Genomic DNA, 17,571 nt, shown 5'->3' with positions numbered 1-17,571 from the left:
ATGGGTATCTAGGACTGCTACTCAGCTCCTACTTCCTTTTCTGTCATATTTTTTCCCTTTCAACCTTACTGCAGATTTCTCTCACAGCTTTTTCCTATCCCTAGTCTATCTCCTCCCCTTCATCCCCACATCTACCTCAATCCTTTCCTCTAGTCTCTTAACTAGTGAATTCTCTCAACTAGTCAAATACTCTTATCTCCATTTTTTTGCCCTGTTCCAGCCTCTGTACAGCTACTAAAGCAATATTTCTAAATGCATATATAAGGGTAACTGGAGGACTTCTGTTTATTTCAAGCAATTCTATATATTACTTGAGCTTTTAAAAGCATGCTTGGAGCCAGGCACGATGGCACATATTGGTAATCCCAGCACTAAGGAGATAGAGACAAGGAGGTTCAGGAATTCAAGCTCAGCCTAGGTTACATAACAAATTCCAGACAAATCTGAACATAAGACCTGATCACAAAAAAGCAGCAAAACCAAAAGAGTGCATGAAGTGTTTCTGTTATTTACTTGCCCATGCCCCAGTGGAAGGCTCCACATCCACACACATATGGCAGCACTAATTGGAGTCAGGGGGCTACTAACAGTAATAATTTTGGAAAGTACATGAAACTGAGAGTGAGATGGGAGATAGTAGGGGATAGATATGATCAAAATACATTACCTACAAGCATGAAAATTTTAAAGTATGTATTTTTCTTATTTTGTGCATGGGTGTTTGTCTGCACACACCTGTTTGTGTGCCTGGTACCTGCACAGGTCAGAAGAGAGCATTGGATCTTGTGGAGCTGGATTTGCAGGCCATTGTGAGCCGCCTGATGTGGGTGCTAGGAACCAAACTCAAGTCTTCTGCAAGAACAGCAAGTGCTCTTAACTGTTGAGTCATCTTTCTAGCCTCCAAAATTAACTAAAAAAATGAAAATATCATGTATTACTTCACTGTTTAAAAATCCTCCAATAACTTTCATTGGTTGTAGGAAAAAACTCAAAATTCTTCTTTTTTTGAGGAAGGAAGTTTATTTTGGCTCACAGTTCCAGGGGACATAGCTCAACACAGCAGGGTTAAGTATGACAGAAGGAGCAGGTTGGTCACATTTTATCCATAATCACGAAGTAGAGATCAATGGACCAAAACTCAAAATTCTTAACATAATGTATTCTCCTGGTTTTTTTTTTTTTTTTTTTTTTTTTTTTTTTTTTTTTTTTTTGGTCTTTTTGAGACGGCCACAGCTGGCCTGGAACTATGTAGACCAGGCTGACCTCAAACTCAGAGATATCCACTTACCTCTGCCTCCCAAGTGTTGGGATTAATACACACCCAGCCTTAACATAATGTATTCTCTTGGCGCTATTCTTCAATTAATCAGCTTGAAATGACTTCTTTTGTTTTATTAATTGAGACAGGGCCTCGTGTAGCCCAGGCTAGCCTCAAACTCACTATGTAGCCAAGGATAACCTTGAGTTTCTGATCCTTCTTCCTTCATTCCCTGAGTGCTGGGATTGTAGATATGTGCTACCACAGCAGACTTTGAAGTGACTTACACTTTCTCTTTTTTCTCATAGGTAATTACTCTGCAGCATTATCAAAAATGGTCAGTTCTGAGGCCAGTAAGATGGCTCAGCAGGTAAAAGTTGCTTGCTGCCTAGCCTGACAACCTGAGTTCAATCCTGGGAGCCACATGGTAGGAGAGAACAAGCTCCTGCAGGTTGTCCCTCTGACTTTAAATGGGCACTTAATCACACATAATAAATAAATGTAATGATGTTTTTTAAAGATGCTTAGTTCTGAATAATAACAAGAATAAATAAATAATAACAAGAATAGTGTTTATAGCATGCCAAGTGCTTTACATGTTGTCTCATTTTACAACCCTGTAAGGTAGGTATAACCACCTCAGTTTTATAGATAAACTGAGGATAAAAGAGGTTAAATGAGGCTTTCAGAGCTAGCTCAGTGGGTAAACTGCTTGCTGCACAAGACTGAGAATTTGAGATTAGATCCCCAACACCTGTATAAAAAGCTAGGCATGCAGGCATATGCCTGTGAATCTAACATTGGGGTACAGAAACAGGCATATCCCAAGGACTTTGCTGGCCAGCCAGTCTAGCCAAAATGGCAAGCTCCAGGTTCAGTGAGAGACCCTGTCTCAACACATAAAGTGGAGAGCTCCAGGCTAGCCACACCTGCACAGTGAGAGCTTATCTAAAAAACAACAAACCGCTGGGCTAGTGGAGCACGCCTTTAATCCCAGCACTTGGGAGGCAGAGGCAGGCAGAGCTCTGTGAGTTCAAGACCAGCTTGGTCTACGTAGTGAGTTCCAGGACAGCTGGGACTACAGAGAGACCCTGTCTCAAAAAGACCAAAAAACAAAAAATAAAAATAAAAAACAATAAACCAACACATAATATCTTAACTAACTAACTAACTAACTAAATAAATAAATAAATAAAATAGAGAGCAATAAAGGAAGATATGCAGTATAGACTCCTGGTCTCCACATTCATATACAGGCAAAGACACTTGCACACTCGTGTGCACACAACTGCATATACCATACACACACACACACACACAAGGTTAAATGACTTTCCTAAGGTCAAAGAGGTATTGCAAGGTTTTGAACCCAGTTCAAATTTGCCTTACTCTAAAATTTGTGCTTATTACAATATACAGGTTGAGTATTATTTATCCAAAGCACTTGGGACCAGAAATGTTTCAGGTTTCAAAGTTTTTTCAGATGTTTCAATACTTGCATTTACTCTATCAATTAAACATACACAATCCAGAAATCCAAATTGTTACTAGATCTGAAAAGTTTTGCGTGCTAATATGAAGCTCAAAAAGGTTAAAATTAAGAGCTGGGCATGAAAATGTATGTCTATAATTCCAGAACTCATGAGGTTGAGGCAGGACTGTATTAAGTTCAAGGACAGACTGGGCTACATAGTGAGTACCAGGCCAACCTGAGATACATAGCAAGACACTGTTTCAAAAAAAAAAAAAAACCAAGGGTTGAAAATATAGCTCTGTGGTAGAGTGCTTGCCTTCCATGTGCAAGGCCCTGAGTTCAGTTCCCAGCTCTACAAAACAAAAAGCTGTGTACACTGCTCTTGAGGACTGGAGTTCAGTGCCCAGCACATATGTATAGCAGCTCACAAACATCTGCAACTCTAACTCCAGATTTGATGCCAGAGGCCTCAGCTAGCACCTGCAGTCACCTATTAAAACCTTTTAAAAATATTTCAAATTAATGGCTATGGATAGTTAAGTATGCATGAGATCCTGGGTTTGATTCCCAGAACCACACAAAAAAAGTTGGGCTGGGGATGTAGTCCAGTTTATAGAGTGTTTGCCTAGCGTTCATGAAAGCCCAGCGATCCATCGCCAGCACCATAGGATCCAGGTTTCACTTAGAATTCTTTTAAAAATGAATTATTATTATTATTATTATTATTATTATTATTATATGTGTGCATGCATATGTACAGGGACAGAGTCCCACAGTGTGTATGTGCAAGTCAAGAATAACTTTTGGAAGTCAGTTCTCTCCTTCCACCATGGGTCCCATCTATGGTGATCCCTGGAAATGAACTTGGGTTGTCAGGCATGGTGGCAAGTACTTTTATGTACTGAGCCATCTCACTAGCCTTCATTTGGAGTTTTTGACCATATTTCTGAATCTTGGTTTGCTTTTTCTTATTTTACCTTCTGTATATTACTATGTATCAGAAATTTCCATAATTATATTGAATAGTCTTTGTTTTTGATACAGATTTTTGCAAGATATAGCTTCATATGGACAAGTTTTGTTTCTTAAAAAAAAAAAACAGTTCATATATGAAACGTCCAAGTGCTCAAATGCTGCTCGCTTGTTAATCCTGTATTGCCACACTGCAGTGAAGTTTTCAATACATGAACCCGTGGGGAATATACTCAAACCATATCTAAATAATAATTTGGAAAGGTGAATCTAAATAGCACCTTTACTTCTACATAGATGGAAGATATAGAATACCAGACATTGCTCCATCACCCTTTGATTCTAACAGATGTCAACAGAAATAAATCTGAAGAATATGAATAATTAAAAAAACTGTGCTATTGAGTCATCTTCTGAATAACCTCTCGTTAGTTCAAGATTTTTTATTATAGTATTATATCAGGAAAAACTTTTTAAAAGGACTATCAGATTGCCTTCCTTTGTCTCTTGTAAAGATTTTTATATGAGGTTTATTAACTTGTTACATTCTTTATTTTATGTGTATGAGTGTTGTGCCTATGTGTGTGTAAGTACAACCTGTGTTGTGCAGTGCCCACAGAGGACAGAAAAGTGCATTGGATCCCCTGGAACTGGAGTTACAGATGGTTGTTTGCCACCATGTGGGTGCTGGGAATCAAACCAGGGTCCTCTGCAAGAGCAGTCAGTGCTCTTAACCACTGAATCATCTTTCCAGCCCAACTTGTTACATTTTCAACTTCAAGCTTCATATCTTTTTTTGACATCCTAATTATGATTTTTACTTTCCTTGTATCTATTATTGTAAATGTTAGTTCATGGATTCATCTGTATGGACTTTAGGGCAGACAGTATGCTTGGTTAGTCTGTAGGAGATCTAGGACAATGGTTTAGGTACCAGTAGGGATATGGGCAGGTAAGCTTCCAGGAAGATAGTACCCTCCATACCAAAGCAGCTTAGCCTTTCTACTTTATATATTAGGCTTCTAAAACTTCATTTCAGGAAGGGAGTTTTCTAATCTAATCCTTTTATTTTATAGATGAATCTTAAATTTTCTTTGGGGCTGGAAAGATGGTTCAGCAGTTAATAGCAAGTAGTACTTTTGCAGAAGATCAGAGTTCAGTTCCAAGTACATACATCAAGCAGTTCACAACCTGTAACTCCAGCTCCAGAGGGATCCAAAGTCCCTGGCCTCCCTGTGTACCTGTGCTCATGTGTACAGACCCACACATAACCACAATTTAAAATAACAGATCCTTCTTGGGGGGACTATGTATCTCACTACATAATCCCTGGTTGTCCTGGAACTTATTATGTAGACCAGACTGGCCCGGAATTCAGAGGTCAGCCTCTGTCTCTGCAACAATTTCCTGCCCTAAAAACAAATGAGACTTTAATATTGAATGAGAAGGAATAACATAGTAATAAAACATGTAGACTAAGACTAAAGAACTCTGTGTCACTTGAAGTTTTACCTTCACACATTAAATTTTATAGAGAAAAATTCAACATGAATATATAGATAAATGTATTTATCGGTCAAATAACATATCCTAAGTGCCTGAATTCTGCTCCAACTGAAAATACCACTTTTTTTGAGACAGGGTCTCCCTATAGCCCCAGCTGGCCTGGAACTCACTATGTAGACCAGGCTGGCCTTGAACTCAGATATCCACCAGCTCTGCCTCCCTCTGCTGGGATCAAAGGCATACACTACCACGTCCAGCTGAAAATATCACTCTCAATAGTACTATTTCACCAAGCAACAGTCAGACTCTCTTGGGATTTAAATTATATTACATCACTCATCTGCTAAAATCACTCAAATGACTGTCCATGATATCATGCCTGGTAAAAAACAAGAGACCTTACAATGGCCTACTCGGCCCTACATGACCAGTACATGCCACTCCTCCAGCCTCAATCGAGTGTGCATTTTGCTACCAAACTTTTTCTTACTCTTCTTAGTCATGCCATGGCCTTTTTGTTTAACTAGCCTCATATGGCAGGCAGCTTCTACCCTGAGACATTTGGACAGTTACCTCGGCCATTCTTCTCCCAGTCACTCCACAGGGCTTGGTGGCTTAGTTCTTTCAGGTATCTGCTAAAATGGCACCTTCAAGGCTCTCTATCCATCTCTATAAAATATCAAAGTCCCACAAACATTTCCTAACACCCTTAGTATGCTGTTTCTACATGGAACTTAACTAATCTCTTCAACATTAGAACTGGTTTTGGTTTCGTACACTACTGAATCCCTCTGCCTAAAAACAGTGTCTGGCTTAGAGCAGGTTCAGTTTTGTTGAATTATATTTTTATCCAATCTGCAAAAATTTACTTGTAGTATGTTTATGGAAAAATGCTAAATGGGAACTTGAGGCCCCTAAAATTGTGTATTTGCCCAAATTCATGGATTTGTACTAAAGGTTCCACAAGTAGGTTAACTATCTATACTCTAGCTCAAGAGTGTTTAAAAATTAAGAGGAGGGGAACCCAGTCGATACAAGTTCTACTATTTCTTCCCTGTCCGTCTCATCTCAACATTCCCTCTTCTCACAAAAAACTTCAGGGACCTCTAGAATTGAGAAGAGTTACATTTTAGTCTTGGATTGAACCCACATGAAATCTCTGTGGGTTGCAGATAAAAACCAAAATAGAAAGCCGCTCCATCAGAGTTAAATCTTGTAGAGCTTTTATTTCAGTGATCAAAAGAATGCAGTTGATGGAATTTATGATTAATGTCAGGCATGCACCTCTACCTGAAACTGCTGTTAGTTTTTGACTGGCCTAAACATTGATCATTTCTTTAGGCACATCTGTGAATGTTTTGTATCCTGAAACGTGAATGTTCTGTAGCCTGATATACAAGGTAATTAACTTCTTCCTATGGCACTCTGGCAATGAGAATTACGCTCCTGAGCTAGATTCCTTTATAACTAAGGATTCTGGATTCTCAGGCAGCCTGTTCTACCTTGAGACCATATTTAAAAATAGTTATTTAAGTAAATTATAGGGGATGGAGAGAATCTAAAAGGCTGAATTTTATTAACTCTCCACAGAATCTTTCAGTTCTGATAGTCAAATGAAAGGTAAAAAAGCCCACAATTAAACAGTGCCAGGTCATTTTCCTACTGCTACCTTTTCTGACACAAAGATCTCTCTAAAAATCTGAAATGAATTCATACAAATAAGAGATTTACCTATGTGGTCCCACTATCAAATTATAGAAAGCAGTTCCACTATCAAAATTATACAAAGCAGTTAAGGGGACCTTGAGAAAGCACAGTCCCATATACAGTAATACGCATTTCATAGTTTCATTTATCTGTCAATTATTTTCACATGAGTAGCTTTAAAAACACAACCAAACACACATGACCCTCAATCCCCCCAACACAAAAATTGGTCTTTGTTCATTCTCAAATGACAAGATGTCCCAAGACTGACAAAAAGCTGGGAGTCAATCTTCTCATAGCCATTTCTTCAACCATATCTTCGACAGCTCTTTGTTTCTCGAACTACTTTTCCAAAGAGGTAATGCTGAGTGAGATCAGTCAGAAAGGCTTTCTGAGAAGACTGGTTTGGATTTCTGGGTCTGTTCCAGTCGATTCAAGATGAACTGGCTTGTATCAATGAAGCGTTCAACGCAATTCACAAAACAGGCCTCAGCCCGACTGTCCAACTTTGGCCCAGGCTTATCCATGCACTTCTCCTGTTCAAGATAAGACACAGAATCACAAAGGGAACTTGCAAACCCAAGTAGATGGGTTGGAACAAATTCTTTTGCTTACATAAATAACTTCACCTAAACTATCTGATGTGTTAATACTTCACATTTGGAACCCAGATTCAAAATTGTGTGTGTGTGTGTGTGTGTGTGTGTGTGTGTGTGTGTGTGTGTGATGTGATTAGATTAGAAAGACTGAGAAGAGATGAAATCTTAAAGGAGGTGGGAAATAGAGAAGGCGGGAATATATGTGATAAGAAAGCAAAAGGAACTGTGGGAGAGTAGAATATATGTGTATGAAGATACCACGATGAAGCCCATTACTTTTTATGCTAACGTAAAAAACTAATATAAAAAAGTTCACATTTGGTAACTTACCAATTGTCAGGCAATTTTATACAGACTTGCATTAAATTTTTGTAACAACCCTATGGAATAGACATCATTATCAACCTGCATGTTACAAATGGAAACTGTGGTACGGTTTGCTCAAAGTTACAGGGCTAGAAAATGGTGGAGCCAGGTATTACGGAGCAAGAAAATGGCAAAACTACAAATGAAATAACCTTTGGCTGGACTTGATCATAACCCCATCATGTTGCTTGCATTAAATGCCTCTAACTGTAGGAGAAATGATTAAAGAACAACTCATTACAGTTGGGCACCTTAAAAACCAACCAAGACAATCTATGAACTGATAGTCTGTAACCTTGTCTACTTAAGCCAAAGGATTATTTTTCTATTTTGTTTTGTTGTCTTCTGAGACAAGAATCTTGCTATGTACCCCAGGGTAGCCTGGAACTTGTAATCCTCTTGTCTGTGCTTCCCAAGTGGTACGATCAAAGGCCTATGCCACCACACCCAACAATCCAGGGTTTCTTTCCATCTCCTCAGGAGGAAAGAAAATTGAATTTTTCTTAAAAAGGGGGGCGGGGGCAATAGCTCACAGTCTTTAAAAGTTTTATTCTTTGACAATGTCATACTTGTTTATTATGTATTTTATCAGATTCACCAGTATGTTCTCTTATCCCCTCAACTCTTTCCCAAGTCCCATTCCTACTTTCATGTCTTTTTTAATGACCAAGTTTAATTACTTTGGCTTGCATGAGCATGGGTGTGGGGTTATTTCCTGGAGCATGGCCAATACTAGTGAATATACCACTAAAGAAAAATGACTACCCCTTCCCCAAGCTAGCTTGCAGATTCTTAAAGCGTTCTTAACCACGTGTACTTCAGACCCAAATGTAATGAAATCAAAGACTTTTTTAAAAAAGTCAAAAAGCTGGAGTTGACAGTGCTGTCCAAGTCTGTGATCCCAGCACTTGGGAGGTGGAGGCAGGGAGATCAGAAGTTCAAGGTCATCCTTATATATTCAGCCTGGAATGCATGAAACTCCATCTTTAAAAAAATATCAAAACACTCTGGTACAAGGCAGACCAGAATTGAGCATTTTGTGAGGGTCACAGTCCGAGAATAAGTAAGTTTACAGGAAAGGGGCTAAGGAAAAGAAATGCCTGTAGTTGGAAGCTGTCAAAATAAAAATTTTTCATGATTCTCTGCTTGATACATAGCCTTAGGGGCTCTCTAATTCCGAGTATTATTCCAGGTCTCTAAATTCTTTAAGTTTATATGTCAAAGGAAGGCAGTGTGTTGTGCTTAGCAACCAGAACACTGTAATCTCTGCTACAAACAAATGCCTTCTGCCCCTTTGCCAAAGTCCCCTCACGGAGCAGACTCAATTTCTCAACCTTCAGACCCTAAACGGGTTAGTATTACACAACAACCCACACCACGAAGGCAAATAATGTGTATGCTGGGAGAAATTATGCCGCTTTTCTATTTACTGGGCTAATGCCACTTGTTTTTTCACCAGGAGGGGTTATAACTGGGTAATCTAGGTAAATCCCAGGGAGTCCAGAAATAACAATGGCAGGCTCTCTCGGATTCGGGCTCCCAAAAATAAAACCCAGTATTGGGGACTCTGACCAACCCTGGAGGCCAGCACTAAGCAGCTTCAACTTCGGGTGCCTCAGAGTATTGGGTGGGATACAGGTGTGAGCCTGTGATTCCCCAGTCACAGCCTCCCTGAGTAGTCACCCTTGTCCTTCCCGCTCGGCCCAAGGATCTGAGCAGCCAGAGTGCTGCGGGATTCCAGTCTCTGGAGTCCCAGACGTCCTAGAGAGTCTAGGGGGGCAAGGACATTGAAATGGGCACAGTGTCCAGATCCCAGCCCCGGGGTCCTCACCCAGCAAAGTTCCGTCATCTGGTGCACCAGCTGCTGGAAGCGCTGCTTCTGTGTCTCCACCTCGATGAAATGCTGCAACTGAGGGTCCACCGCGCCCAAACCCCCGGCGGAAGACGACGAGGAATCCATCCCAGGGCGACCACGCGGGCCGAGACGAGCTCAGAACCGACTGCCCGACCTTCACGTGTCTCGGCGACGGAACCGGAACCACAACCCGCCGCCTGGGGTACCGCCCCGTGAGCTCACTGCGTCGGCGCGAAGCCCGACCCTGCTCCCCCTGCTCCGGCGCCCAGCTTTCTCGCCGGCCGGACCCACTCCCTGCCGCGACCCCGCGGCAGACGGGGGCCTGTATCCAGAGGCACGCGGCGCTGTCCGAGAGCGAGCCAAAAAGAAAAGGAAAGAGTAATGGAGAAAAGGAAGTTACTTCATACCACGTGGCCCTTTTGAGGGCAGGTCCTACAACTCCGCCCTGCCCACTTCCAGATTGGCCCGCGCTTTCCCTGCGGTGGCCTCGCCCCCACCCAGAACTGTTCTGCCGGTTAACTGACTACCTCGTTCTAGTTTCTTGATAGTTTTTCTGTTGATGTAGGTAAATGAGTTCTGGCTGAGTTTGTTCCTAGCTCTAAGATTCGTTCAAATGATGTATGTCTACTGTGCATACACGTGGAAGGCTTGTAAATTCATCTCGGATTCTGAGGCTAACTTTAACAAGAGCAAGAGCCGTGAAATGGCGAGGATTCTGAAGTTCTTGATTAGGAACACTCCAAGACAATAACACTCAATTTTCTGCAATACGGAGATAAGGAGCTTCAGGGCGGCCGCGTGATTAATTGATATAGGAGAGACTTTCATTCTTTGTAGTAATTTTATTGTATCAAAACACTCTCCCGTTTTAAAGGCGCCAGTTCAGGCTATCCCGCCCCAAAACTCTAATTAATACCTACCACCCAACGAGCTGTTGGACACTTAGAGGAGCTATTTACATCCTTCCCTCCCCCAAAATGTTCCCATTCCAAATTCAGTCTGTTAATAGTCTTGGGAAATTTTGTCTTGAGGTTAGGGGTAATACCAGGTACAGGAATTCCCTGGCCTTTGCTCAGAAGCATTATCCCAGGGAATGAAAGGGAGACATTCCTAGGTGTAGAGGGGCCCTTATGTACTCAGCAGGAGCACCTAAGGCTCCAGAGCCTGTGAACCTGGGAGTTCCTCAGAAAAAGTGGAACCGTGGCTTGTAGAGGTGAGGAGTAGATCTTGAAGCTTATCAGACAGCTCAGGATTCTTCATCCACGACATCTAGAATGTTGCTCAAGAGAATTTTGAAAGTGGGCCGTTCATCTGCTTTCTAAAACCAAAGAAAAGGTACAGTGTTACAGGGGCTAGAAACTGAAATCCATGAGAAATCCAATGATAAACAATAAAGTATTAAGTTTATTAAGTACATAGAAAATATCCAACAGCATACCCTCTTGATAGCACACACAAAAGAAAAAAGAAAAAAAAAGTATGAAAAATGAAATAGCAGCCTTCCATAAAGGCCTTGTGTTCTTTTTTAAACATTTTTAAAATTTTTTATTTATTATTATTTTTTAAATTTTATGTGTATTGTGTGTATTGCCTGCATGTAGGTAAGTGCACCCATGTCATGCAATGCCCAAGGAGGTCAGAAGAGGCTGTCGGATCCCCTGGGACTGGAGTTATAGACAGTTGTTAGCTGTCATGTGGGTGCTGGGATATGAACCCGGGTCTTCTGCAAGAATAACCAGTGTTCTTAACCACTGAGCCATCTCTCCAGCCCCCTTGTGTTCTTTTCATCTTTAACAACTCAAGTATTTGTGTGATAAGAATTGGCAAATTAAACTGACAAATTGATTAAAACTGAGGACAACAAGTTCATTACCTAATTATACACAGTATACACTCATCTTGGAGCTGAAGTGAAAAGAGCTCTCAAGCATGCTTTAACTGGTTGGCAGAACAGAAAACCTACAAGCAGGGATAATGTGTAGTTAGGTTTCGATGCAGTTTCTAAAAAGCTAAATGAACAAGGACTTGCCATTGCCTGGCATGAACCCTGAGCAGCTGGGGCCTTTTATTGGTCTGGCCTTCAGATAAAGGTTCTTTTGGAGGACCACGGGCCATAAACTCCAGAAGTTTAGGGTTTTGTTTTTGTTTTTTTTTGTTTGTTTGTTTGAGACAGGTGTCACTCTGTAGCCTGGAACTCAGTTGTAGCTCAGGCTAGCCTCAAACTCATGGCAATCCTTCCTGCATCTACTTTCTGAGTGCTGGGACTACATGCATAAACCACTGTGCCTGACTGTTTCAGAGGTATTTAATAAATCAGGAAACATTCATGACAGAATGGTCTCAATCTATCAGAACCAAAGGGCCACTTCTTTCTTAGTGCTTTGAGTTGTTTTTCTTTTTAAAATTTTATTTTAGTTTATGTGTATGAGTGTATTGCCTGCATGCATGAAAGTATACCATGTGTGTGCAATGCCCATAGAAGAGGGTGTCGGACCCCTGGAACTGGAGTTTGGGATGGTTGTTAGTCACCATGTGGGTGCTGGAAATTGAGCCCAGGTCCTCTGGAAGAACAGCAAGTGTTCTTATCCACTGAGCCATCTCTCCAGCCCCTTCTTTTCACTTTTTAAGACAGGGTCTCACTATGTAGCACTAGTTGGCCTGAAGCTTGCTATGTACAACAGGCTGGCCTCAAACTCACCTACCTCTGCCTCCTGAGTATTGAGATTAAAGGCGAGTGCCCAAAGAATTAGCATTCATTTCCTGCTAGAGCTTTAAGTTATCAAATCAAGATTGCTAAGGATTTTCTGAAAACTAGATGAAAGGGTAAGAGAGATGAATCAGCACAAGAGAGCTGACTGTTGTTGCAGAGGACCTGGGTTCCATTCCCAGCACCCACAGCCCAATTTCAGGGGATCTTAGGCCTTCTGACTGCTGCTGGCACCTGCGTACACATGGTGCACATAAACTCATGCAGGCACATATAAGAAAAGAAAGGAAGAAAGAAAGAAAGAAAAAGAAGGAAAGAAAGAAGAAAGGAAGGAAGAAAGAAAGAGAGAGGGAGAGAGAAAAAAAGGAAATAGTGGAGGAACAACCCAAGGTAAAAGCAGCAAAGAATTTTGAGACAGGATCTTCTTGTAGCCCCAGCTTTCCTGGAACTCACTATGTAGATCAGGCTGGCCTTGCTCTCACAGAAGTCCTCAAAACCACTGCCTCCCAAGTGCTGGGATTAAAGACGTGTGCCACCACATCCAGCTTTGTTTCCTTGTTTGAGACAGGGTCTCAGGAGGCTGGCCTCAAACTCACTATGTATGACTTTCAACTCTGATTCTTCTGCCTCCATGACCCAGGTGCTAGGACTGCAGGCCCTGTACCACCACAGCTGGCTTGTGAGGTACTAAGGATCAAACCCAGGGCTTCATGCATGCTATGTAATTACTCTGCTAAGTGAGCCATATCCCTAGCCCCAGAAAAGAATGCATTGTTTGCAACAGTGGGACAGGTTCCTTATTTCCAAAATACCACAACTGCCCATCCGCAACCATCCGTATGGAAACAGAGTCTTACAGGCTCCTGGAACCTTGCTTATATGAACCTACAGCAATGGTGTCATAAGACCCATGGGTGCACAAGACCCGTGGAAACTCAAGTAGACAAAAATCCAGCATAGAACTGGGGAGATGGGCAGCAGGCCCCAACCTCAGCCAAGGAAATATTGGCAGTTGATTACTGCTAGGTGAGGGAGAGTTGAACTTTAAGGGGGTGACTTTAAAGGCTGACTAGACCCCAGCGAATGACCTTGCTTGAGGGATGTCTAGGTACACTAACTTGACTCAATAGGCCTTAAAATAAATGACAGAATGCATGAAATCTGGTGGGGGATGGCTTTTTGGAGAATGCGGATGGGAGAGGGTATAAAGATGATTAAGATGTTTTGTATGAAATACAAAAATTCAATAAAAATACACAAAAAATTAAAAAAGCAGAAAACAAAACAAAACAAAAACAAAAACCCGAGCAGACAAACTAAAACTATTTAAAGCCACTTCAAGGCAGTAGAGTTTTTAAAATCTCATTTAGACTTTCAGCCAGAACAGGTTGGTGGCTGGAAAAGTGGAAGACAGACCAATGAGTTCCTGAGGAGTTCCAGGTAAAGGATGACAGACTTTGGAACATCTGCACACTAATCTGAGTCCCTTTGGTTGTCTGCTGTGGTAGATGACATGCCCCACAGACTCCACTCCTTAAAGCTGAACTACATAATAGAATCTGTTAATGATACACTAGTGAGAACTGGGGTGGACCTGGGAAAGCCTTTGCCAACAGAGGACTGGGATGCAGGCTGGTATCAGAGAGTACATGCAGCTATCATTCTGTGCCCAGATGGCATGTCTTGTGGAGAGTGGGGACTGGCCAATTAAACGAGAAATTAAGTTCAAGGGAATAATTTAGGCAGGATCTCTATAACACTCACCTCATGCCAGCAGCTGTACATGATGGTATATACCCTCTCTGAGGCCAGATGAGGCCTGTAGAGACGTAGGCCTTGAGCAATGTGTTCAGCGGTCTCACTGTTACTAAATCTCTCATATGGCATTTTCCCCAGGGAGTAAATTTCCCACATTAAAACTCCTAGAAGATGAAAAAGTATATTAAGTCAGTTAGCAGTCTTTTGGAATAGTGAGGGTCCTAATCTATCCAGATGAACCTCAAAGATGAGAATGAGCTGATTTCCTCCTCTGTGCATTTTGCATTTATATAGACTTCTGCTATAGTTCTGGCTACACTGATGGCTATCTGCATTTCACTAGACCATTCAGCGACTTTAGAAGAGAGGCTGCATCTTATTGTTTCGGCTGTTACTGGATCTGGCAGCGTGACTAGTACATAATTAGTATTCAAAAGCTTTTGGGTATTGAATGAGTTGTTTCCCAGGATATACTGTAAATTCTAAGAAGACAGGGATTATGTTGAGCTTACTATGTGTGTCCTCAGAAACCCCTGAGGTTCCTGACACATGGTAAGCACCCCCTGAAGATTAGACGAATGAAAGCAAGAACAATCTCTCTGTGCAGGATGCAAAATTGAACATTCCCATTACATTATCTTCCTTTGAGTTGTAATCTGGATTATCTCTCTATCTCTCTGCCTCTCTCTCTCTCTCTCTCTCTCTCTCTCTCTCTCTGTCACAGCATACATGTGGAGGCCAGATGACAACCTCAGGTATTGGTCCTTGCATTCTACTTTGTTTGAAACAGCATCTCTCTTCTTGTTTTTTGGTACATTAACAAAATTAGCTGGCCTATGAGCTTCTGGTGGTTCTCCTGCCTCTGCCTCCCATCTCCTGGCAGGGGCATAGTGGGATTACAGACACCCATGGTACTGTATCCAGCTTTTGTGGGGGTTCTGGAGATTTGGATTCAGGTCATCAGGCTTGCATTTACCCACTGAGCCATCTCCCCATCCGAATCTGTATATTCCTGTCTACTTACCAAAAGCCCAAATGTCAGATTTGCTGCTGAACTTGCTATACATAAGGACTTCTGGTGGAGACCACCGAACTGGAAATTTGGAGCCTACTGAGCTGGTGTATTCGTCATCCAAAACGTACCTGTAAGGGAGTCAAGACTTGTTACTGTTAGGATTTGGGCTGCTTGAGATTTGCATAAGTCTTCTTGGCACACTCCTAAGGGCTACATAAATACATGTTTACAGTCTTTCTCAAAAGTCCCTGCTGGCCAGCCAGTGCCTTCAACAAATGTTACTTTTAACAAGATCCATGTTTCATTTTTTTCTTTTAAAAAAGTATTCATTTGCCTTTTGAGGGATCGAACCCAAAGCCTTGCACATGCTAGACTGGCACCCTATTAATGAGCTACATCCCTGATCCTTTCTTTTTTATTTTTATTTATTTTATTTTTCAATATATTATGTGTATGAGTGTATTGCCTGCATATATGTGAGGGCACCCAATGCAATGCCGTGGGCAGAGATCAGAAGAGGACTTTGGTATCTTTTATCCCTGATCCTTTTTATAGTTTTTTTTTTTTAATTTGAGACAGTCTCACTGACTTCCCCAGGCTATCCTTAAACTTTTGATTCTTCTGCTGCCTCAGCCTTCAGAGTAGCTGAGATTACAGGCCTGCATCACCAGGCCTAGCTCATATCTTGAGTTCTTATTTGGCTTTCCTGATTGAAAATGCAGTTACAATAAAGATAAACTGTAATAAAACCTAATAGGTACTCCTTTCCTCTTCTCCACAGCCCTTTCCTTTGTCTGCTTTCTTTCTTAACATTTTTTTATTCTGCAGTTGCCATTGGAGGTTAGACCAAAGAAATAATAAAGTTAGCAGTTTAACAGATCAAGATAAGATATTGGAGAAATAGCTTACAGCAGCAGGAGGAGGAAAAGAAGGAGGAGGGGGTGAGGAGGAAGGAGCAGAGATAAAGAACTGGGGATAGAACATTAGTGGAGGAGTCTGGGGTGGTGACTCATGCCAGTAATCCCAGGACTCCAGAAACTGAGACAAGACGCTAAGGGAGGATGCTGAGGCAGGATTGCTGTGAGTTCAAGACCAGTCTGGGCTACAGAGTGAGCTCCAGGCCAGTTTGGGAAACTCGAAAAACCCAAAAGGTAAGAAATAAAATGAGGCCGTGCATCATGACAGCACTACAATTTATTGCCAGCACTACAGAGGCAGAGGCAGGTGGATCTCTATGAGTTTGATGTCAGCCTGGTCTACATGGTGAGGTACAGGCCAGCCAGGGATACATAGTGAGACCCTGTGTCAAAAAAAAGAAAGAAAAGAAAGAATATAAGAGTTAAAGAACTGACTTAAATCAGAATAAGAAAAGGAATATGCAGATGGTAGGAAACACCAGAATGAAAATAGAAAAAAGAAACAAAGGGATTAAAAATTATAATGCATCCCTATGTTTGTACTGTGCTATTTTTACAATATATTTTATTAAATTTTTTTACACTTCATATAATACATGTTAATCAGATTTAGACCCCCTCCCTATCTGCACTCCCCCATAAGTCCCCCGCAGCTCCCCCACCAGATTTCATGCATTCTGTCTTGTATTTTAAGGCCTATCAAGTCAGGTTTGTGTCCCCAGATGTCCCTCAGTGTAAGTTCATCTACTGGAGCCTGGTCATCACTTACTTAAAGAAGACCAACACCAACTCTCCCCCACCCAGCAGTGATTGGCTGCCAATAGTTCCTCAACTAAGGTGGGGCAATAATCTCTATTTTTGCTTTTAAAAAGGTCAATATGAAGTCAGGTGTGGGTGGCACATGCCTGTAATCTAGCAGTAGAAAGCCGAGGCAGGAGAATCATGAATGTGAGAGCAGGTAGCATGGACTACACAGCAAGACCCTTTCTCAGAAATAACTAAATAAGATGAAAAAGGCACACTCACCTAGACAGGCCGAAGTCAGACACTTTAACCACTCCTTGATCATTTACCAAACAGTTTCTAGCCGCCTATAATGCAACAGATACCAGTGAGACTGCATCCCTGGCACACAGGTTTAAGACAAAGTTTCTGTCGATCAGTGAAATGAAACTGAGACTAATCGCCATCAGCTGAAGGCACTTTTCCATCTAATAGGAATTAGTTGATGCCACTGTGTATGTGTGTGTGTGTGTATACATGTGTGTTGTGTTCTGTTGTGTGTGTGGTGGATAAACATGTTCATGTGTGCCTGCAAGTGTGCATGAAGCTGTGCACATGTATTTTTGTGCATGGGGAGGCCAACGTTGACTGTCTTCCTTGATCATCCTCCAGTTTATTTCTTGAGACAGGATCACAAAACTGAAGTACATCAAT

At 41.6% G+C, this 17,571-nt stretch overlaps 2 protein-coding genes across 2 annotated transcripts in view; both read right to left on the bottom strand.

The window, feature by feature from the left end:
- Positions 1-6,410: 6,410 nt before the first annotated feature.
- On the bottom strand, positions 6,411-10,094 carry Timm8a (translocase of inner mitochondrial membrane 8A). The gene is made up of 2 exons (XM_008848328.3): positions 9,714-10,094; positions 6,411-7,453 (listed from the first exon to the last, which is right to left on the bottom strand). The coding sequence occupies exons 1-2, from the start codon at positions 9,840-9,842 to the stop codon at positions 7,292-7,294; spliced, it is 291 nt and encodes a 96-aa protein (XP_008846550.1). The 5' UTR covers positions 9,843-10,094; the 3' UTR covers positions 6,411-7,291.
- A 507-nt stretch (positions 10,095-10,601) lies between these two features.
- The window catches only part of Btk (Bruton tyrosine kinase), a 44,793-nt gene continuing 37,823 nt past the window's right edge, over positions 10,602-17,571 (bottom strand). Inside the window, exons 16-19 of the mRNA XM_008848327.3 lie at positions 17,161-17,225; positions 15,227-15,345; positions 14,209-14,366; positions 10,602-11,055 (exon numbers count right to left, since the gene is read on the bottom strand). Coding sequence (XP_008846549.1) covers positions 10,984-11,055; positions 14,209-14,366; positions 15,227-15,345; positions 17,161-17,225 — 414 coding nt within the window. The 3' untranslated portion in view covers positions 10,602-10,983. The remainder of the gene's footprint in view (positions 11,056-14,208; positions 14,367-15,226; positions 15,346-17,160; positions 17,226-17,571) is intronic.

Source organism: Nannospalax galili, unplaced genomic scaffold (assembly GCF_000622305.1).
Source record: "Nannospalax galili isolate Female #2095 unplaced genomic scaffold, S.galili_v1.0 scaffold3, whole genome shotgun sequence".
NCBI lineage: Eukaryota > Metazoa > Chordata > Mammalia > Rodentia > Spalacidae > Nannospalax > Nannospalax galili.
The sequence above is the reverse complement of the archived record's forward strand: the minus strand, read 5'-3'. Positions and strand labels throughout refer to the sequence as shown.